This window comes from Falco naumanni, chromosome 11 (assembly GCF_017639655.2).
Source record: "Falco naumanni isolate bFalNau1 chromosome 11, bFalNau1.pat, whole genome shotgun sequence".
NCBI lineage: Eukaryota > Metazoa > Chordata > Aves > Falconiformes > Falconidae > Falco > Falco naumanni.
The window spans coordinates 16,032,073-16,055,035 of record NC_054064.1 but is presented as its reverse complement, the minus strand read 5'-3'; the positions used below and the strand labels follow the sequence as shown (position 1 = coordinate 16,055,035).

Sequence of the window (22,963 nt, the reverse complement as noted above, 5' to 3'; positions counted from 1 at the left end):
CAGATTTTCCGTACTATGAGGCAGCTCCCCAAAGGAAGGGCTCCGAGCATGGCCAGGGCAGCCCAGTGGTGGCAAGGGCTTTGCCAAGAGTGCAAGCCATGCTTCTGTGGAAACGTGACAAGGAATCAGAAGTTCAGCGTTGCGGGTTTAGTATCTTTTGCTCTGGAAACTGAAATCAGATTACGCCCACTGAATGCAGCGTGGGATTTTATCTGGGATATTTTGGGAAAAAGGATAAAGGGAATGCAGTAGGAAAGCCCAGCGTATTTTACATTGTAAAAGCAGAAAAGCAATTCTTTGCTTTTCGTGTCCTCCAAGAGCCTTGTATCAGTAGCAATTACCAGGCTACAATCACTGTACTCTATAGTATGTGAGAGAGGGTCAAGCTAATTGTAATCTCATTGAGAAAAGCGTACCACCCCCCATCCCCAGAAGACAGATGCAGCAGAGTACTATCCTATTACAAAGGCCAAATGTCTGTGTTTTAATAAGTTAGAAGAAATCCAGATATGGAAGCCATAGAGTCACTGAAATGTTAACAAGTTAATATATTTTAAAGCAAATAACACAGTGTACACATAAAAACCATTTAATACAAAGTGAAAACCATTAGATGCACCTACTAATGCAGGTTTTTGGTTATTTTCAGTTCTTTCACTGAAACTTGGAAGCAATGCTCTTCATTTCAGTTACACCAGGTTAAGTAGTGAAACTGATCTACAGCAAGCAAATCACTGCCTTTTCATTCACCCGGGAAAAACAGCACCACCGCAACTGACAGTCTCTCCACAAGGCCATCCAAATGAAACAGGCTGTGCACATTTGCCCCACTCGCTAAGCTATACAAGAAACCAGATGTGGATTGATTGCTGCTTCTAAATAGTAAAGCTCAGTAAGTGCATCCTTGCTGTACAAAAAAAAAAATAATAAAGTGACAACATAGGAGACTGGCAACAGATAACCATGTCTGCCTAAAATATACACATATGGTACATAATTATGGGGCGTGCTGGCCAATACGTAAGTCTGTTCAGGAGCAAAGCTTTAATTGCACAGATTAGAACACCGAACAAATGCTTTTACAGAGCAAAGCACAAGCTTTGGTTTATGCTTAGACACTGAATGTTAAACCTTCCATTTTTATTATAATGTCTATTATGAAAAATGGCTCCTTTCACTGCTACACGCAATAGTTGTTTCTCTATGGGTAAGTACTCCAATTCCATACAATGAAATGAAGATCAGTGCCTTATTTGATGAACCCATTAGCTGTATCTAGACTGGGAATGCATTAAATCTTTATGAAAAGCTACTGAATTACAAAAAAGCTTGACTTAATTCTTTCACAATTCCCTAGCCCTCCCCCCCATTTTTAAAATGCTGCATATATAAAAATAACTTCAATATGGCACAAAAGTAGGATTCTCAAGGGAAGGCAAAGGATAAAGGGGCAAAGGGAAGCCTCCACTGGCAACATCAACAAATTGCATGCAGTCCAAGAGGAATTTGCAGCCTATACAAAATGAGCTTCCCTGTGTTCCAGTTCCTGGATCCTTTTTGGTCTGAGTCTCTGGTAAGTAGGCTTCAGATCTGTGGGGTGAGTGTCTTCTGAGCTAGTTGTTTGTTCATTTGTGTTTTGTTCAGTATCACCTGATGGAATTGCAGAGCTCCTAGCCTGTTTCACAGTATTATCCTGGTGAAGCACAGAGCTAGCACTGGCTGGTGCACAAGCTTTAGCAGAAGAACCCTCTTCATTTTGTTTTGATTTGTTCGAGGGTGGTTTATAAAAGGTCCCTGGGGGTGGTTGCAATGTTCTTGGTGCTCTAAAGGCAGCAAGAGGATTGGCATCAGGACCATTCCCTTCTGTTGCAGTCCTTCCTGACCTGACAGAAACAGAATATGGCTTACTAGGAAGCATGGCATTAGCTGCACTATTACCAGTGCTGCATGACGAAGATAAAGCACTTGCAGTTCCACTCTCAAGTGCTCGGTTCTCCTGGGGCACATTAGTCACAATCATTGCTGTTCTTGATGTGATATCATACTGTTTATATTGCTTGTCCCAAGTTTTTCGCAGCATCTGGGTGTCATAACAAGGAATTCTGCAGCAGGTATTAACAGCAGGGAGTGCCCTCACCTCTGAAACTTCTTCAATAGTAGGGCTCCTGCCAAGCTTCTCTGGACTTACTGTTCCTGCATTTCGTGAATTTCTTTCATTCAAAACACATGGAGGAAGTATTCGGTCTACAGGTAGGCTCACAGGGCGAGTAGCTGGTTTTGTCCTTGGAACCCGCAATGGAACTTTGGTAATCTGACGGTTAGATTTTGCAGGAAATAAGTTAATTTTACAGCTGTCTTCACCTAGAGAAACAAATGAATCATTTCTCTCTGAAGTTGGACTCGCAGCATCACCTAGAAACACAAAGAGATGTGACTAAATCTTTACAGCAAATAAAGAGAAATCAGCAAGCTTTTGCCAACAGAATATGAACTTTAGTAAAACACATACTGTACAGACATAAACAAGGAAAACATGAAGGAGAAAACAGGCCAAAGAGAGAGTGCACTTTTTGTCTGATGCTTTCCCATCCCTGAATATTTTCAGTTTTAATAATGTTTCAGAATGTTGCGCTATTAATGTACAGGACATGACTGAACTGGAAACACCAGCTGAAAATCAGTATCTAATTAAAAGAGATCATGTACAGTTACTCCTAAATAGATGAAATCATGTGTATGTTAAAACAAAACACTGTAACAGCACAAGCAGATAAACAGAAAAAAATATCTTATAGAAGATAGGTTAACAAACCTGGCTTTTTTGGAGCAGAAACATTAATATCCAAAATGCTGGCAGCTGATGATTCTATCAGAGAATTACTCTTCTCAGAGCCTTCTGGTTTAGTTCCAGTGAGTGGCTGTAATACATATTCTGGGGGACAGGAAATGGTCAAAACATGTTAACTGCTGGATACTGGTTTGCAGCACCATTGTGGATTTCAGGAATCCAGTGTCACAGCACAATTATATATGTTTTTTCTTAAAAAGGGAGAAAGCAAAAAACACCATTGTATTCTCTTACCAAATACTTTACGCTGATTCCATAAACACAGGTTTCTTGAAAGCCTTTAGAAAGATTTAACTCTCTGTTCCTCTTACAAAGATAAGACAGCATATCAAGCAGTGATAAGAGCGTTTTATCACATGCTTCTGTCTGAACTGAAGGGCTGCATCCACTATAATCCAATGTATGCATGACTGCTTATTCACCCACCCCAAGACTTTAAAGTGCACTAACCAGTTACAGATGTATCTACTTGTTCTTTTGTATTCTTGCTGTTGTTCGACTCCAACACCAATGTAGCTGTTTCTGAAGCTCTGCTTTCACTTGGAGCTATCAGAATACCCTGTTAACAAGAGTCAGAGCAGAAGTAAATGAGAACTCAAGAGGAAAGGCACTTCTTAAAAAAACTGACAAAGATTTAACAGAAATGTGCTCTGGAATGCTGCAGCGTTTGACATGGAAGTTAAGATGGCACAGGTAACACAAGAAAAAGTTACTCACTTCCTTCACAGCAACAAATGACTTCCTCTGCTGCTGTGGCTCCCTCTCTTGTGCTGATACAGCAGCTCTGACTGTAACGGCAGCTTCTTCAGACTGAGATGTGCTCAGAAGTGGTTTCAATGAAACATCAAATATCTTTTCATAGTACATTATGAGCAGCTCCACCACCCGGGCCTGGTAAGGGTAATCCACAAGTGATGACAAAGAAACCGTAGCATCTGTTTGACGCGGCCTGATCAGAGTTGGGCCAAATATTATGCCAAGGTTACTGGCTGACATTTTATTTTCATCAGACTGTTCTGTAACCCTGCATAAAGAAGGAAAAAAAAAAAACAACCAACAAACCAAACCCCCAAGAGTTAGAGGGTTTTACTACTTCAGAAGTATTTTAGATATTAAAATATTCTGTCTATAGAGACTAAAAGACAATAAAAAACCAAAGGTGGTTTGGTAGGTGGGAAGACTTCAGTGCAGCCTGCATTTAACAACAGCTTGGACTAGGCACTTTCCACACAGGCTGTTTTTATGTCCTACTCTGTTAATGTTATTAGGGGCTATTTGGAATTTTTGGGCTTGGGGAAAAGAACGTCTCTCTCATTCTAAATAATAATACACCTATAGCCCAATATTACCCATTTTTATTGGCAGTCATCATCTTGGTGCATCCTCATTATACATCATCAATACAGTCCAGCATTTGGACAACAAGGAAGTGAAATGTAATTGGAGAATGGTTATTAACAGACATGATACAAGTTTCAATTTTCTGTTAATAGCCACCAAATCACTGCCCTGACTGGGCCATATCCTCATTTAAATCACACCTAAGTCCCTGCAGCTGCCACTAGTTACCACCTGCTGACTGCAATGTTAGAAGAGAATGTTAGCAGAGAATCAAGAGTAATTGATTCCTTCCCTCCTTTCTTTCCATTTCATATTCTTCTCTCACCTTAGAATTCATTACATAGGAAAGAAACAGCAACAGAACAATGTTTTCTAAGGTGTATGTGACTTCTTCCTCTACAGTTATCAAAAGGGTACAAGAACTCCCTAGTATGCAGCATATAACAGTTTATTCTTCAAATCAGTTTGCATTTTAAGTCTTTTCTCACCTGTGAAGGTGTCCAACAAGGTACTGAAGAGTGTTATAGTTTGGTACAGGCAGTTGTTTCAGAAGATCTTTAATTTTAATGATGATCCTATTCAGTTCAATACACATTGACTGTCTTTTCTTTGATCTGGGGCTAGCTTGTTTAGCATCCAATTCCTCATTAACATTCTGGCTTTCTTTTGCAAGTCCAATGAACTCATTGTAAAGCCGAAACAAAATCAAGGGTTCCGGAAGCTGAAGAAATAATAACATTTCAGAAACACACTCAAGCCTGAATTTTAACCACTTTGTTTCTTTCCAGTTTTTCTTCAATTTTGTCTTATCTAGCATCTTTGCTTAGATGATGGCATTGTTTAATCCTTGTTCATTAGCTCTAACCACAGTTTGTCAAATCCAATCCCAGCTAACAATAACACTCCTCCCCTACACCTTTCTCTGGAAATCTTTTGCTAGCCCTTTCCTGCAATAGATTCAAGACTGAGCATTTATCAATACAGGTACAGATTTCAAGAGGGCAATTGCTGCGAAGTAGGGTGTCACACTGCATATGCATAAATATCATGATAATAGAGCAGTTATACTAGCAAAGACTGGAAAGATAAGTATTATATGTGGCGTCAAGTTTGGTTCACATTCCATTTTCTTATTCTCTCAGTATGAAAATGAATAATTAATAAAGAAATACAGAAAAGACAAAGCCCTCAAGCCTGACCTGACTATTTGCGTTGCCCAGCTTAGATAAAAACAGAAAATAGGAACACTAGATGAAACTCAAAATGATTAGCTTTAATAGCCTCAAATAGAGTAACTCGGGATTCTGTCTATAAGTGTCTTAACTGCATGTTTCTAGCACTGCTCCTGCATTTAAAATGAGCAGGTTTACCTAAAACCCACACCAACAGGACAGCTACGAAGGAAGTAAGACGACCAGAAAAAAACATGTTATTTGACTTTTTTTTAATTATGAGCCTTATTCCTAATACAGTACAGTGCCTCAAACTGGTACCCCAATATGATGTATATAATATGCTACCTTTTTATTTGCTTAAGTAGGAAGAGAACATCTTTGCAATTTTTCAGAAGCACTTAATGGTGATGATCATAGGATTGGAATGCTCATCTCTGACAGCCAGTGTAAGGAAGAGGACAGGACCCTGCAGCTAAGGATTATTCCTTTCAGGGTCAAGTTTTCAGACTGACTCAGAAATCTCACTGGGCAACATCCCAGATTCATTTTTTCAGATACATGCTTTTGGGAAACTCAATCACGAAGTTTTAAAGCCCCATTTTGAAAGAAAAAGATGGATAAATCCTCTATAATGAGCACATCATCATGACCATTGTGTTTCATGAAATTTTTGTTAGCATATATTAACAGCAATACATTAGCATCTGTCTGTATGAGGAGGCAAGAATATGGGAGAGTTTTAAGCTTTACGTAAGACAGGCAAATTCAGTGACCAGAAGAAAGGTTTTAGAAATTAAAGCAAGTGGATAAACAAAAGCTTGTTCTGTGTATGGTACTAATATTTAAAGAGACACTATGCCCAAGTGGAATACAGACTGTAGCACCAGCAGCTTTTCCCCGTCCCTGTCATGGGCTCCACGTGAAAATAAAGAAGCCTACTGCAAATACACAATGCGCTCCTTTAATCTTCTGCTGCAGGACTGCTGAAAAAGATTTCTTTTTCCTCTTGTACTGAAGAAGTATACTACACTATGGTTTTCCATCTGGCCTCTCAAGTACCTACCTGGCGGAGATACAACTTGAGAACATTGCTGATATCATGTGCGTAGAGTTCTGAGAGCTCAACCAAATCCTTTCCATTTTCAAAAGCTTGACAAAGCTTTTCAACTCTTGACTTGGCTCCATTCACACGATATATACCCTGAAATTAAAGGACCAGTACAACTCTGTTTTAATTTGAAAGACAAGTGTTTTAAAAACACAGATGGTATCAACAGTACAGCATTAAAATCTTAAAGAGTTTGTTATGTGTGTGTGTGGGTTTTTTTAAAAAAAAGATTGTTCATACTTAAGTTTTATAAACAAACTTGAGCATACCTTGACATTGAGCGCTCTGCTTTCAATTTCTGACGTACACTTTTTGATGATGAAAGGAATGCCATCAGGAACATTTTTAGCAGCTTGGGTAAATTCCACTCCAAACAAGTGAAGCCTTCCATGAAGTTTTTTGTGCCCACATTGAATAGCTAAAGTCTCTAAACATTTTTTATGGCATGCAAGCGAACACTACAGGGGAGGAAAAAAAGCACATGGTTTGATACAATCTGACACCATAAGAAATATCTCTGCTGTTTGTCACCCCATATGTGAACAAAAGGAAAGATTTATCAGTCTGTTGTGCTTTTGCTTTAAGTTCACAATGATTCTACAAGCCTCAAAGCCTCTGTACTTCTTATACAGAAAAATAATGCGAGTTTTCAAAACTCCCAACTTTACATAAATCCCAAGCAGCTATTGGAAGTACTTTATAACTTACCTCCTCACATTCAGCTCCGTGAAATACCACTAAGCTGTCACATTCTCTGCATTTAGATGGAGCTCTCAACTTCCGCAGTTTGTGTGTTTGTGCTGCTTTGGACATATTAGCATTTCTAAAAGGTCCTGGAGAATTTGCAGTTTCAGATGTCAAATCATTTAAACCTGGAGAAAATTTTCCCTGTTTAAGTCATTCTAATAACTACTATTGGGATAGGGTATTTACCCTGATTTTTTAGAACCATGGTGCAGAACACAGAATTCTTAAAGTAATAGCAACTATCAAAGCAAAAACATTTCAATCACAATGAAGCAAAACCATGTTACAGTTTACCTAACAGATACATTACCTATCAAATAATCTTACATAAAAGTAGAATCAAACAGTTTTGCATTTTTAAGTATTTGAGCTTTCTCCTGTACTAATGGTATTGAAAATATTTGGACGTTTAATTACAAGCACCCTACAGTTCAGGCAACTATTCATGAAAGTCTCATTCTATTTATCTCAAAATCCTGTACCAGAGAATAAAAAAATGACATTATGGTTTGGTCTGTAATGTTTCTGAAATACTTTAAATAATAATACTTTGCAGCAGGGAAGAATCACCACACGTTCTCATCAGGCCCCATTTAAAATAATCATCTCAGCCTCCTACAACAACATCAAGGTATTTTCTAGATGATTCTAAAACAGAATAGCAACAGGTGCTTTTTGTGATCAATTTTTCAAGCAATTTACTTAAAATGCTATTAATAATTCTGTGAACCAAGATCCTTTGTTTTACAGATAAATGTATGAGGTAATTTTAACTTAACTGCCCAGAAAGCTTCTTTAAGGCACAAGTATTGATTAAACAATACCACTCCAAGTGAAAGTTTCCATTAATTAGCATTTTTCCAAGCTTTAAATCTGGATCTAAATTAGTATTGTTAACCATAGGCTCATTCCTAGAAGGCAAAGTATACGTTTAGGAAATAAGGACTAACTGAAGAATTTCCTAAAGGATTTACTGAGCAAGTGCCACAAATATTTCAGAACTAGTCTGTAAATACTGCTGAATTCCCATAGAATTCTGATAATCCAGTTATTCAGGTTTCAGTACCTGTGGCAACACTGTCCTTCTACAGTCAAAATTATTTCGAAAATTAGAAATGGTCTGGTCAAATCTGGGGCAGATTACTAAACTTGTTCAGGTAAACTGAAAAGGGTAAAATCTCTGTCATACCTTAAACGTTTGGATCCACTTTTTCCTAACTCACCAATTACCAACTCTCTGTATCTGTGTATTTCACTTCAAAGTTTAGAAATGATCTTACATACCACAGTGCCATGCAGCTAATTTTAATTGCAAATGTCTGGAGGGGAAGGTTAGTGGATCATTTATGTTTACCTCAGGAGGGTGAAGACACTAGAAATGTTCGAAGGTTGTGCCTATAGTTAGTCTAAACGTATGAAGACAATTTTGCACCACTTCATTAAAATGACCTGCAAGTTGTTCTTCAACTCTCAACCTCAACTGGATGCACACTGTATTGAAAAACAACGCTGCTGGCAATCACAGCCTTGTTAACGAACTTTTCTTAAGCACATCAAAAAAAAAAAGCCACACTATAACAAAAAGCATCTTCTGGGGACTTCATGTATGGAAACAACATTACCACAGTCTGAAGGAGATGGTGGCTCTCTTTCATCAAGATCATCTGCAGATGACATAGTACCAGTGGAAGGTGTTCGGGGGAGTCGTCTTTTAAAATCCCCTAGTAGATGAGAAAAATTTTCAGGAAGCTCTAAGTATCAGTTCCACCCAACTGCTCATTTTCATTACAGGCTCTATCCAACACTTGCTAAACTAACAATGATTTCTCCATTAATGCAAAACAGTCTAAAGAAAAGACTTCAAATTAGTATAGCAGTGAGTGTAGCTGTACCTGGACTAGCAGATGGAGAATCCATGGACCGTGACTCGCTGCTCCCCCCTGCACTTTCAGAATCACTGCACATTCCTCCACTCTGGTTGCCAACTGACCACGATCTAAATGGTGGTGGCCCTCGTGTCACTTTTGAAAAGAAAACCCACAAATTCCAAATGTCAAGGATGAAATTACATTATTTTATTTTTGTTTAAAGACTGTTTATATTCAAAATAGGAAAATACTGCAAAAGTTGCATGAACATGCAATATAGTAAAAGAAACTACAGCATGTATTGCTGTGAACACTTTGGGATGTGAGATAATGAAGGTCAGAAACTTGATACTTGTGCTTTTGCAAAAGACCTGAAACCAACATAACATTTACAAAACAAATGGATTTTTGATTGCTGAAGTTAATTGCGATAGTTTAGTATACTGAGCTTGACAGTACTTGCTGTTTGAATCTCATCTCACCTTTCCTGTCAAAGAATTTGACCTTATGCTCAAGTACATAACTGGTTTTATAGGCTTTGAACTTTAAAATACTTTTTAACCTCTTCAGTGCTGTATTTCTGACAGCGAGACATCAAGCACATAATTTTTTTCTGTATTTTTATTTAGAGACGAACTCCATTTGAAATATAGAAGAACTACCTTGGATATCTGTGCTGCTGGAAGACCTCTTCTCTCCAATCTTTTGCGAATGATGATAAATGGGGCTTCCCACATCATCTACTGTCTGTGCAGGATAATCTCCTGAACACTGAGATAAGTTACCATGTGACGTATGGACACTATTGGTTGATTGCTTATTAAAAACCCTTCAGAAAGAACAAAATAATTTGAAGAGTGAGTAAGATAGAACTGAATAAAAAGCCATGCATTTTTTTATCCCTGGGCACTAGGAACGCTTCATTTAATTGCTGTTCATGGACATACATATTTGGTATGTAATTATTGAAGCCCAAATAAAAAAAAATATTCAAAAAAAGGTGGGAATTTTTTTTAAATATATGAAATTTCCTAGTGTTTCCTTCCCACCCCATAAATCAGCTTTTCCATATCTCTGCAAGGTATTATGACTTATTTTGCAGACTTTGTAAAAACAGCAAATGTATTCATCTAAATACAAGAATAATTCAGAGGCTATGGCAATCTACTTTTATGCTTTTCTCTGAAACACTCTCTGCCCAGCCATCAGAATGATTCACTTATAAATGTATAGGTGTTAAAATGCTGTGCTTTTTTAAAAGCACAGAAAATATGTTGAAGCTGCCAGAGCTTATAGTCAGTCCATTGTGAAAATCTGCTCTCACGATATGGACAGAAACAAGTTAAAGTAACGAATGTAAAACGCTGAAGCACCCTGTGGAAAAAATGGCCTGCTAGACAAGTTTAGCAGTCAGGAAGCTGCTCCTTAATCAGTTCTACCCTACCCACCTGAAGAAAATAAGACTTAAAAAACATTAAAAATTGCATTTGTACAAGCTACCGTCCCATAAATAAATGCAGACTTAAACAATAAAAATAATCACTTAAAGTACACGAAGAATCACAAAGTCATGTCAAAGAAAAAAGGCAGGAAGAGGGGAGCAGAAAACACTCCTATAAATCTTAAGCAGTAAATAGCTGGGAAAGCACACAGCATGAAATTTCATGCTCATCAGTTTCTCAGGCAGCTGCATAGTTAAATCCACCTAAGTCCAAGACTGTGAGTATAGCCTAAATCAGTCTTAAAAGGCAGGAAATTTACAGACAAGAACTAAGAATCTCAGCTTTAACATTGAATTTCCTGGCTTTTGTTGGTAGAAGTCTGACTCAAGCCTTAAGGTTTTTTTGTGTTTGGTTTCCTTTTAACAGACTATGACCGATGACGACACTTCCCTGTGTAACTGTGAAACACACAGATTGGAATGGATATTCTGGTGCTTTAGTGCCAAGATGACTATTTTACAAGTTCAAGGTGGAAAACCATTTGGCATACTAACATTAGGAGCTATCTTTTGTTCCCTAGTCTTCCACATTAGCTGTATCTTTTAACAGTAACAGTAAAAACTGCCATTTCACACAGGCTGGAAATTAAGTTACAGCATAGGGACCTGTGGACTCTAAACTCTTTTCAGACACACAAGACAGAAATTGAGCAACACCTCCTGCCAAAAAGTTGCCAAATGTAAACAATATTAAAGAAGGTACTGTAGCAGCAAGGCTTGCAGAAAAACTACCTCCTCAGACTTTCTAAATTGATTATCAAATACTAGTGCCACATCATACTACAGAGTTCGCGATTTGAATTTTCCATAGTAACCAGTATCTATATTTGCATAGTAGTAAATTAATTCCTGCACAATGATTGTCAATGGTTTAGCAAGTCTTATTACACAAAACAATACTCTGCTTCGGAATTTGAAGTTAGGTTTTTATGTCAACATTATATACGACCTACCAAAATATGAGTCAAAGAAATAGAGAATGGTAAAGCTTGGTAAAACACCAGAATTCATTTCAGTCCTCCAAAAACATTGTTTTACTGTTAAAATGTGTGTCTAAGCATTTAGTTCTAAACCAAGCAAATGCCAACTGTAGTTTGGGACTTACCCATCAACTCGGGAACTGTGGGTTTCAAAAGAACCTGATTCAATAAGAACACCTTCCTTCGGTAAGCTTTTCACAAACTCTGAATACTGCTGACCAGGGTCATAGAGTTTGGCACTCTCACAGAGGGACTGGCAGTTAACTGGAAGAGATACAACCTGAGCGTGCTGTAGCTGGAACAGGTTAACTGTTGCCTGTTGGGAGAAAAAAAAAAAGATCACTTACTAGGTATTTCACTTGCACTTTGCTCAACCCAAATTAACATCCCAACAGAAAATTATTTAGACAATAGGACTAGAAAAATTCTAGAAAGTAACACTTTAGGGATGGACTTTGTGCAACATTCCTCAAAGTCAACTGCAAAATCTTCATCTGTAGTATAGGTACTAGTATTATTGTCCATTTTGGGTTATTGAATCCTCCAGGTAGCAAAGGCAATTCCAATGGCTTCCCACTTTGGGTCGATCAAGATAAGCAGCAAGGGTTTTTTTGCTACCAACAAGGCATTTTTCACGCTCTGCAGGAAATTTTGGTCACCGCTACAATGATGAAGTACTTGGCGTTACAAACCCAAAGGAGCTCCATATCACCTTGATACAGAAAAGGCATAAAACTGTCCTGACAGAACAGATTAACTGAATGTTTTCCTTGTTAAATTACATAAAACTTCTAAAATATTTTATCACAAGGCAGAGACCAGGAAAGGGAACAATGCATGGATGCTTCTTCAGTGTTGGGGTTCCAAAGCAGTTCACAATTTAGATATGTTTGGAAGTGACAAATTTGTCTAAGCTTTCTACTGGCCTTAGGGATTGGCTTTTGGGTTGCTTTGGGAGAGGGTGTGTCTATGTGTTTTATTCTTTTTCATTTTCCCCACCCCCTGCTCCAGCATTAAATTGTCTTTGTCTGATCTAAAAGAAGTACACATGTATCGCCATAATGCGGTCCTAAAGCTTTTTTAAAAACTGTGTGTAGATACACTGTTTTGACATTCTTTGCTTATTTACATTACATTAATACAGTAAATTAGTCACAATGGGTCCTGAGTAATTGAGACTGTCATCAAGATTAGCAGGCTCCGTGCTGCAGTGTGCTAATGTCCATTCTGTGCTTGAGCCAAACACCTTTGCTAATGCACTAATGAAAATAATGGGAATGGGAGCTGTACACTTAAAGCAACAGATTAACACTTCTACTATCAGTATTCTTAGAGATATGTCATAAGAATTACGTAGTCAGGGTTCTCCAAGCCAACAGCTCATAAAAAACATTTAAGACTCATCTAATGCCCTCCCTTCTCCCTGTCCCACAAAATCCTAACAGAAAGAGAACATCACAAACAATAGAAGTTTTTCTTCCTTCACTATTGATTTGACCTCTGTCTTTTGAAAAACTTTCTATTTTAAGGCTTTGTCTTAGTCTTAACAATATTTATGCATCTGTGCCAAACTTTTTTAAAAGCATGCTTACAGCTTTAAGAGTAAGATCACACTGGTAAATAAGCTCCCGAAGCTGTGTTAAGACATCACTTTTAAAGCTTTCCAAATCATTTCTTTTTTCTTCAACCTCTGCCATGCTTGCTTTATAGTGTTCATTGGCCTCTTCAACCTAGAGAAAACACAAGTATAACATGCTGATGGATTACAGGCCTTGATACTAGAAGCAAGAAAAAAACCCACACAAACGCATGTAATTGGAGATCCCCATTTAGGATAAAAGTCCAAACGAGCACAGCAGGATTAAAATTAAGAATTATGAACACAACACTTGCTCAAATGCTCCCATTGGGAAAGCATGAGCAAACCCAGCACAGGCTTAACTTTAAAAGCAAGGAACAAAAACTCTCACTTTTTGAAGAGCTTCCTCCTCTAGCCTTCGTTTTTTTTCCAGTTGCTTGCTGAAATCTTTCACAAAGCTTCCACTCGAGCTAAGATGTTCCTCCTCAGCACGAGCAGTGCAGGATTTTGCCTTTTCATACTCATCTTGACGCTGTGTATATAGCAACTTTGCTTTTCTTAGAGCAGCTTCTAGCTCTTGCTGCAGTATGCAACAAAAGAAAAAAAGCAAGAGAATAATTATTTTTAATTTCTAGTTACTTAACATGGTGTTTAGAGGCTGTTATGCACAGGTCTGTATGCTACAGTGACAAGTACATAGTCATAGAAAAATAACCTCTTACAAATACAAGTATGTAATGACATTGACAGTGACATATTACAACCAACACGCCCTTAGATTCTACATGTGAATTTAAGTGCATAACAGCCTAGTTTGAAAGTTTTGTCCTTTTGAAGACTTTTACATTGAACACTGTTAGATATGAAAGAAATACCAACCATTTTTTTCTGTTCTCGCTGCCAAAGCTCCTTGATATCTTTCCTTTGTCTATCCAATTCATTTTTCCTTCCAAGAAGAGGCTAGATAGGAAAAATTAACAGAGTATATAAAAGGCTTACAGGCTGCAAGCTTGTTGTTACAAAACTTTTTTAAAACCTAAACAATATCTTAGTCTTTTTCTTTAAGCTTACCTGCACAAATTTATTAGACTGGAGAGCAGCTGCTGTTTGTTGCCAGAGTTGATTGTTCTCAATATCATTTTGAAAAGCATTAATGAATATTGATTGGAATGGCATATAATCCTAAAATTACACAAATGAAAACATTTATGTTCTAGGTAAGGTAAAGGTATGCTGACATTCTAAACATCTGTACAACTGTACTAGGTTTTCAGTTAAATTTAATAAGGTATTTATGTGTCTGTGGAAGTCAGAATTAGATATGAATGTAGTATTTACTAATTTCTCAGCTACATTTCATTTTACTAGGAAAACACTCTGAAAGAGAAGTCTACAAGTCCAAATCACAAAGCATACAAGATATTAGAAAAAAAGCATATTGTGAAAACTGTAAGGCTATACTGCATTTTCAACAAAAATAAATATATATCCAAGTTTCAATAGGAGATGAAAAGACAAAATACAGCAGACCTTTTAAGCAGTGATTTACAGTATAAATCAATTCTCTTTCAACTTAAAAATGCACTCCTCAACATCCCCAAAGTTTCACTTTTGGGCAAGACATCTGAAACACTCTTAAGACTTTAAAATAAAGCCCCTAATATGTACTCACCTGGTGTCCAACAACAGCTTTAGCAGTTTCAGCCATTTTTGCTAAGTTTTTAGCACACTCCACCTCTGTTAAAAAAAAAAATTAAAAATCACAGTTACTATTTTACACAAACAGTTGTACTACCTGCTAAATGCTTTTTATGTTCTCCCTTTAACAGACAGGCTACAGAGGGGACCACCTTCACTTTGTTACAGGCCCTTAATTATAGGAAATGTGGGATAGTTCTGTCCACTTCAGCGGAACAGCTACTTATTTAGAAATCACATTATTGACAGTCTGCAGCACAGAGGCCTGACAACAGATTTAATTTCATCATGACAAAGCTGATTAAATGCCAGAAAGAGCCACTCACCCAAGCTAAGCTTTTTTTCTACCCATGCGACTACATCCTTGGTATATTTTGACCATGCTTTAGCATAGGACAGAGCTGATTCAATTCCACTGTCATTTCTTAGGAGCATGCTATCAACCTCCTCTGCTCGAAGATGTCCTGAAAATAAACCATCCAACACAAAGAAGTGAATCTGAGACATGACCACACACTGAGAGCAAAGCCAGTATTAGCCAAACGTGAATGCTTAAGCAGCTCTGATCTTGAGTTGGTCTTTAATGCTAGTTGACTCTAAACAGGACTGACAGAGGTTTTAGGACAAATTAAAGGGTCATAGTATTTTATCTGGAGTAGTCATATGGTCAGCATAACTTTCTTAAAGAAAGTGACCCAAGAAAACACCAGTCATATGATGACATACAGAATTGCTTCAGGCACTGCTGCTTTTCTGCCCCCAAAAAGCAACCCAGGCTGGATATTCACAAAAGTGTAAAACCTCTGCAATAGCAGATTTTCTTCAGTGAAGTTTTAATGGCAGCATAGGTGTAGAAAAGTGACGAAACATGTTATTTACAACATTTTAGAAGATGAAAATACAGGTACAGCATCGTTTTCACTAATATTGAATGAATGACCTACCTTGAATATCATCCCTTTCGTGCAGTGAACCTCCAGACTCCACAGAAAGATTCTCAAAAGACTGGTACACAAGAAACAAAGCATTAAATTAGCAAAGAAAAACTCTCACTGGAACTGACAGGCTAGCAAAATAAATGGCATCATCGGCTCTTTTCTGTTTTTGCAGATAGAGCAACAAACCATATTGTAACTCCCTCTCATCTAGGGCACCATACCTTCTAAGGTCCCATAGCTGTTGATTGAAACATAAATAGCAAGAAATCATACACCTTTAAATCAACAATCCCGAAAGGCTGTGATGAAAGAGTTAAATATCAACCTGATTTGTTACACAATTAAGTGAGCTCCAGCTTTTCTTAGATCCCTACCTATCTCTTAAAAAGCATTTCATACAGACACCATTCTACAAGCCATTAGAATCCTGTATATTTTCCTCAAGGGAATGAAGTTATGATTTCTCCTAAGTTACTTGCAGGTGTGCATTGTAGGCACAACAGCTGACTAGTAACACTTGCTAATGAAGCTCTGACAATTAGTATAACATGACAGAATTCAATCCAAGAATATAAGGAATCTAGCACAAGAGTTCATCCATACCTTTGTCCTCATACTATATTTTGCTACCCTTTTAATTGTTCAAGTTGAACTGTTTGTAGGACTGCACTGTAAACCGGGCTGCTGCATAAATTTAAGTGAATAAAAGTTTGCCTAGTAACCACCACCCCCTTAAAAAAAAAAAACAACAACAACCACAGAACAAAAAAAACCAACACAACCCTACATAAATTTAAAAGAATAAACTACTCTTAAAAATTCTGAGGTAGAGAGCAGGCAAAAGAAAAAGGCCAAGAAATAGCTGCAAAGTGGCCTTAATCTTCACAAAACCAGCTTGTTTCCATTTTAGACTTTGGTCCTGTTTTGTTTTCAGACTTAAAAGCTAAAATCGAACACAGTAACAGTGATGCAAGTATCTCTTCAGGTTTTTTAAATGTAAATGGAAACTTGATCCTAAGTCATACAGAAATCCATCAACAATCATTACTTACTTCACAGCAAAAGCAGTTCCTCCATACACCAAAACTTGCAAGGCATTAATCATCAATTACATTGAACAGAATCAAACTACAGTCTAAAGCACAGTGCCAATCCCAAGAAAGTGGAGTACTAGTACAATTGCTGTCTGATGAAAGAGTTTCAGTGAAATGGAAGGGCTTTTTCAGAACTGGTGGGAAATCCATCCAAAGCTGACTATCAACCAAATAGTAAAAAACACGTAACACCCACCCCCGCCAAATTTAGAGATGTATCAATATTCCATTGCACAGAAAGCCTGAACTAGATTTAGATCTGATTTGGGTATAAAGTATTACTGTCTTCAAGTAGATTTTAAAGTGGCATACAGTTGTTAGGGAAAAACAGATAAGAGGACACCCCACCCCCCACTTTATATTAACTCAGGATGCACTTTTAAGTTCAGGTCCTAAAAATTATTTCCCATTATACAGACCTAAATCGTTTCAGTTCTAAGAACTGTTCACTCCTTTCCAATAGTTCAAGCACACATAGTTAGGACAGCTAATCAATGCTCATTCATCCATCCACATTCACCCCACTGCAAATACATAATACCACATTTTAAAAGCAAGCACAGGCACTACTTTTACCCATGTCCTGCAACTTATTATTAGAATTTGACCCATACAGCTTGCCCTCTCATGCATCCAGAAACTCACCCCAGTGAGACCAGCAATAATGAAATAAAATAAATAAAAAAAAGAAGCCTGACTTCTGGAGAGTTTTCATTTCTCAACTTTAGAACTCTCACTCTAACAGAGGCAAATCTCTGCAGACACTTTGAAAATTTTATCCTTCCCCTTTATTATGCTCTCAGATCTACATAGCATTGAATAGCATTCAAATAGCTTGTTAAATAATGAAAGGTCAGACATGCCCGTCTCATCTCTTCCAATGTATTCTAAAGCTCTTCTGTTTTTAATTAAGAAAAATTTTTGCTTATTATCCCATCTGCTCCAAAATTTATAATTGTTCCCTTCCATATTAGCAAAAGTAAATGACACTACAAAAAATGGCTTTTAAATATTTACTGGTGACTTCTGGAGCATCTAGAATAGAATTCCTTCTCCATTTCACTGTATTTAATTTCCCTTTGGTCTTTCCTCACCTCCACATTCATAAGAACTATCTTTTAGCCAAGCATTCACTTCACGATACAATACACGGGAACATCTCATTTCACAGGAACACATTTATGCACTGCAAAGCCATTACAAGATGAAAAGATTGGCAAATTCAGCACCTTCCTTCTGCTGGTGAACCAATTAGCTGAAATAGTACTTGTTCAAATTGCCTCATTTAAAGTTACATGAGATGCTGGCTTCTATGCTATTTTATTTCATACTTTTTATCAGCAATCTAATCCTCTGATTTCAAGTCTGCTGGAACCAGTTTTCCGCATAGCCTCCTTTCCTCTCCATGTTGTTTGAGGAGTTTTGTCGCAGCTACAGAAGTAGAACTTCTGTGATCATCCATCTCTCACGTGTGTTACCAAACACAATGAAAATTTAAAGACTACTACTCAGCTGTAGCTGCCACAGCATTACTATGATGATCAAGCCTGTGTGAAGAAATGCTAAACCTTAAGTACATTTCAACAAAGCCTTGAAAAATTCCACAATCTAAAATTTTTAACCCTGCTACCACTTAGTTTGTCATACACACCAATAGTCAACTACATTTTCCTTGCATGTAACTTAATTTGACTTGATTTACTTGAAAGTCTGCTTCTAGATGCATAAAAATTCAAAACAGAATTTGGTACTGAGCATTTTTTCATCTCACCTTCAAAGTGTTTAAAGGGGAGTTTAAAATGCTAATGTTTTTCTCTGACTATAAGTTGACAGTGCTATTTCAGTTCTCTTAATGAATTGCTGAAACAGCTACAGCACAAACTGGGCTCTGGAAGAAGAAAAGGTTATTATGCGATGAATATTAGTCTTTAAAAGCCCAAAGGAGGTCATTAAACCTTTAGCTTCTAGGTCTAACAGGTCTATTTAACTACTCCAACATGCATATCATTCAAGTATCTTACTTTTAACTATTTGGTTATTTTCACTTAACCAATTCTAAGATCTCAAAGACAATTACAGCAGGTTATCATTTACATATTTGAGTGCTAGCCCCACTGAGTCATCACTGGCATTTAGAACCAAGAATACATTTAAGTATCTGAAGCTTTGAATGCATTTTTTTTTTCATGAGTTTAATCTTGTTTCAGCACTCTGAGAATCCAAGTGTCCCAGCCCCATGATGCACAGAGTTTCAGTGGAAATGAAAATCTCCTTTAAAAGATAATATATTCCACACTCTCAGAGAACATGTTTAGCCTACCCGACTTCTCCGAGATACAGGAAGTCCCAATGACGAGCCATTGTCTACATCTCCCATAAGGAAGTCTGAAACACTGCCAGAAAAACAAAGAATTGTGTTACTTCATTACTTTACCTTACCAAGCAATTTCAGATCACTGAGAAGAAAAATTCATATAGCATTTCTAGTATTCCTTTAAAAGCTCTGCAAACCATTTTTAGAAGTAGTCTTATAGTCCCTGAAATTTCTATACCATCACTGTTTTCCTTTTTAAGGAAAAAAAACCCAACCAAAACAAGACCACCATCAACCATCCAAACAAAGCAGTAAAATTGTTCTGGATGTGGTTAATTTGTATTAGTTTATTAGCTAATATTTGTCCAAAAGAAAACTAAAGGTTTTGTTGCTGTTTAGTCTTAGTTTGATTTGGCTCCAGTGAGCTCTTTCAAAGCTCCTTCTGGATTCTAACTTACACGTTTCCAAAGGTGAATGCCAACGTTTCAATGGAAGAAAATATTTCACTGAAGAGTTCTCTCTTGTTTTCTTCATTAACTTCTTTGAAGTTCACCGCTTAGGAAAAAAAAAAAAAAAAAGAAAATTAAAGCAAGGGGTGAGAGGCAAGGTCAATCAATCAAGTCTACTAGGCCTAAAGACAAATTTTATAGTTTCCTCCAGAACATGCAACATTATACTTCCCTGAACAATTTAAAAAACACAGTTTTCAAGAAGATTAGTAAGAAATTAAGGACTAAAGGAAAGAAATTAACACAATCCAGATGCTTCCCACAATGAAATCGGATTATTCTCTCACTTCCTATATCTTCCCACTTAAAAAGCAGCTTTGTGTGGGTACATGATGGTAATGTGACAGGAAGAGAAAAACAGTCGTTTATCAGCAAGAGTCAAATCACACAGCAGCAGCACCACCGCAAAGTAGCCCACAAATGCAGTTAAGTATTTGAAAACCTCTTTCTTTTCTGGTTAGAAATTTAGAATTCATAACAGGAGCAGTAGTTCCTGGGAGTACCCCCACCAAACTGTATGCAATCCTGTATGCATGCAGAACACCGGATCTCTGGCTTAAGTACAGACAAACAAAAAATATCAAAAGGTAGTATTGTCTGTTGCAAACCCCTTTAATTATTAGCTCCACAGTCTGGGAAAAGCCCCTCAGTTCTGCCTGTTAAAAGTAAGGGAAAAACCTCAGCCTAACTGTCATTGTTCCAAAATAGGAATAGGAGCATTACTGGACAAACTATAGACCGTTTAAACTGGTGATCAAGACCAATATTTAGCCACTCAGTACTGGAACTTGAACATGCTTCCAACACAAACTGGAATAATGAGACAGGAATGATTCATCCAGAGTTTCTATTAACAACTACTGGGCAAGGGAGAGGAGGGAGAAAAGACAAAAAGTACAACCATTTTGTGTTTTCAACTTAACTCCTTAATCATTGGTGACTGGGAAAAATTTTGTAGAGAAGTTGCACGTATTCCTTTGAGCAGAAGCTGAACCCTCTGGATGGAAGTTTTCCCAATTTTACATTGCGAGAAGTGACAATTTCACATTAGTAGTTACTGTTTGAAAGTTTGATTTTTTTTAAGCAATGCAATATTCTTAATTATCTAGATGCTTAAGTTACACACGCTTATCTGTTTCAGATACACTGCAATGACATATACAGTTCTTCACTCCTATTCATCCCTTTTTCAAGACCCGTGACAATGTTAATTTATGTATCCTCCTTATATTTCAAGTACAAATATGGAAATAATGGACCGCAATAACTTCTAGAAGTAGCAAAAACTATATCCCATTAAGATGTTGCCTATTCTATACACATTATCTTAGCAAATTACATTAACAGATTTTAAGTCTTAAAAAGTATCCAAACTTCCTGCCAGGTGCCTAAATGCTAACTGGTAACAAACAAAGAAAGTACAGTAATCTGCTCCTCCATTAGACTTCCTTTGTGAAAGGAAAAGTTTTTTAACCAGTAAATTAACACAGTTGAACCCACTCCTTTTTACACAGCATGCCAACAGGGCTGATCAACATTTTTGTAACAACAATTCCTATACAAAGCTACTACAGAAAATATGTGTTCCTCTCATGGGTTATTTTCACAATTACTTGCAGATCTGGAAGAATGTGTTGTAATAAGCCTACCGCAAAAAAAAGAACCAACAAAAAAACCCACACATATCGCAAAAATATTAAGTCACTGTTGCCACAGTTCACGGCTAAATTAAGGCTTCTCCTACCTCTTCATTCTTCTACACTTCATAATTACATAAAAAAATGCCTCTGGCAGCTTTGTTTGAAATGAGACTCAATAAAGCTCCACAGACGGTAACTTTTTTGACAACTTTGTTAATACCACTGATTTCTTTATTTTTTTAAATTTGGGTTAGTTGAAAACTTCAGCTTTCCAGAGATAATGTTGCTTATAAATCTAAACTTTGCATTCCAAACCATTAAGCAACAGCAGTTATATGAGATCTATTGATTATCAGCCACTAATGACTGGAAAAATCATTTGGGTGCCGGCATGAAACACAAACTGTTTCCAAATTAAAAGCAACCAACAAAAACTGTCTATATAAAAGCACTTACCGCTGAAACATTCGTATATCCATTAGCTGCAGTGTCTTCAGAGAAAGAGCTTCTTTCGCTTTGCTCATGAGACATTAATTTAGATAGCCTCTTCCTAAAGAAACGCTGCCTGTTTCACTCTGTCTTCCTGTTCCAGGAAGAGTTTTGTTAAGCTTTACACTTTATATACCAGAGAAACCCTTGCTTTTCAGGATCCATCACAAATGGAATAACCGATCTGAAATTTTTCTCAATTACCACTTCTCCCAAAAAAGGTTAGTCCAAGCTCTCAGTAAGTCAGTGGAATACTAACAGCTTTCTTGTAGCCTACTACCACTGGAATGCTGATGTACTTAACATCAACTTTAAACCATGCACTCTTTCCCCAGGACATCCTGACTGCACACAATAGCTACTGACAACAATGAACTATAGTAATCTTTCCATGTCTGGAAATGACAGCTATCTATCTATAGTTCTACAGATTTCAAAGCAAGTATAAAACTTAATGCTTTCACATAAGGCTTCAGGGGGCACATAATGAACTTAAAAAAAAAATTCGTATGGTAGCAATACATTAAAAACCAGAATCCAGTACTTGAAATGCAAGCCTAGCTTGCATTAAAGTGGATCTACACTTCTGAAGTTAGCAAAGTTGTCTTCAAACTGAGCTGGGTTTGGCAACCTCATAAAAATGCTGCAAGACACTGCGAAGTTTCAACTCTTGGGTCAAGCCACCAAAAGCTTTCTGAAACAAGCACAGAACAGCCTGGGGAACCAGCAACAACCATGGAAGTTTTGGAAGCCAGAATTCCAGAAGCTGAAGCAGCACCTAATGACATTCGAGCAAGGCTTCTGAAGCTATGATGAAGAGGCTGTCAGCTGTCAAGACTGAAGTGCAACCAGGGCTTTTAAAACATAATGCTTAGACACCTCACAGTGACCTCAGCACACAAGTTTCTGTGATGGTCTTACCTCCTTCCAGTCAAATCAAGACAGCAGAGCCCAGGAAACCTAGGGGTCACAGCCACAACAGCATCTGCAAAAGTTTGCTTGCTTCCTCCTTCCCTATAGACATGTGCAGGACTGGCAGCAGCAAAGCAAACTGCAGGGCCTGGACAAGTCTAAACTACACCAGCTTGCAGAATTTACTCTTTTCAGGTCAATTTTCTTATTTTCTTGAGTCTA

The 22,963-nt window shown here is 37.4% G+C and overlaps 1 protein-coding gene across 4 annotated transcripts in view; it reads right to left on the bottom strand.

Moving 5' to 3' along the window:
* Nucleotides 1–531: 531 nt before the first annotated feature.
* Nucleotides 532–22,963, bottom strand: part of ARHGAP29 (Rho GTPase activating protein 29) — a 52,816-nt gene continuing 30,384 nt past the window's right edge. For 2 of the 4 annotated variants that reach the window (XM_040610511.1, XM_040610513.1), the window contains exons 4-24: nt 19,650–19,746; nt 19,198–19,270; nt 15,790–15,850; nt 15,172–15,309; nt 14,820–14,884; nt 14,219–14,329; nt 14,027–14,107; nt 13,539–13,727; nt 13,161–13,298; nt 11,694–11,884; nt 9,750–9,916; nt 9,112–9,240; nt 8,842–8,940; nt 7,181–7,344; nt 6,742–6,930; nt 6,428–6,565; nt 4,678–4,910; nt 3,566–3,872; nt 3,299–3,407; nt 2,813–2,932; nt 532–2,412 (exon numbers count right to left, since the gene is read on the bottom strand). In XM_040610511.1, the coding sequence (XP_040466445.1) occupies nt 1,514–2,412; nt 2,813–2,932; nt 3,299–3,407; nt 3,566–3,872; nt 4,678–4,910; nt 6,428–6,565; nt 6,742–6,930; nt 7,181–7,344; nt 8,842–8,940; nt 9,112–9,240; nt 9,750–9,916; nt 11,694–11,884; nt 13,161–13,298; nt 13,539–13,727; nt 14,027–14,107; nt 14,219–14,329; nt 14,820–14,884; nt 15,172–15,309; nt 15,790–15,850; nt 19,198–19,270; nt 19,650–19,746 (3,698 nt within the window). In that variant the 3' untranslated portion in view covers nt 532–1,513. Of the gene's footprint in view, nt 2,413–2,812; nt 2,933–3,298; nt 3,408–3,565; nt 3,873–4,677; nt 4,911–6,427; nt 6,566–6,741; nt 6,931–7,180; nt 7,345–8,841; nt 8,941–9,111; nt 9,241–9,749; nt 9,917–11,693; nt 11,885–13,160; nt 13,299–13,538; nt 13,728–14,026; nt 14,108–14,218; nt 14,330–14,819; nt 14,885–15,171; nt 15,310–15,789; nt 15,851–19,197; nt 19,271–19,649; nt 19,747–21,796; nt 22,151–22,963 lie in introns of those variants that run through there. The other 2 variants (XM_040610514.1, XM_040610512.1) reach the window with 2 other exon arrangements.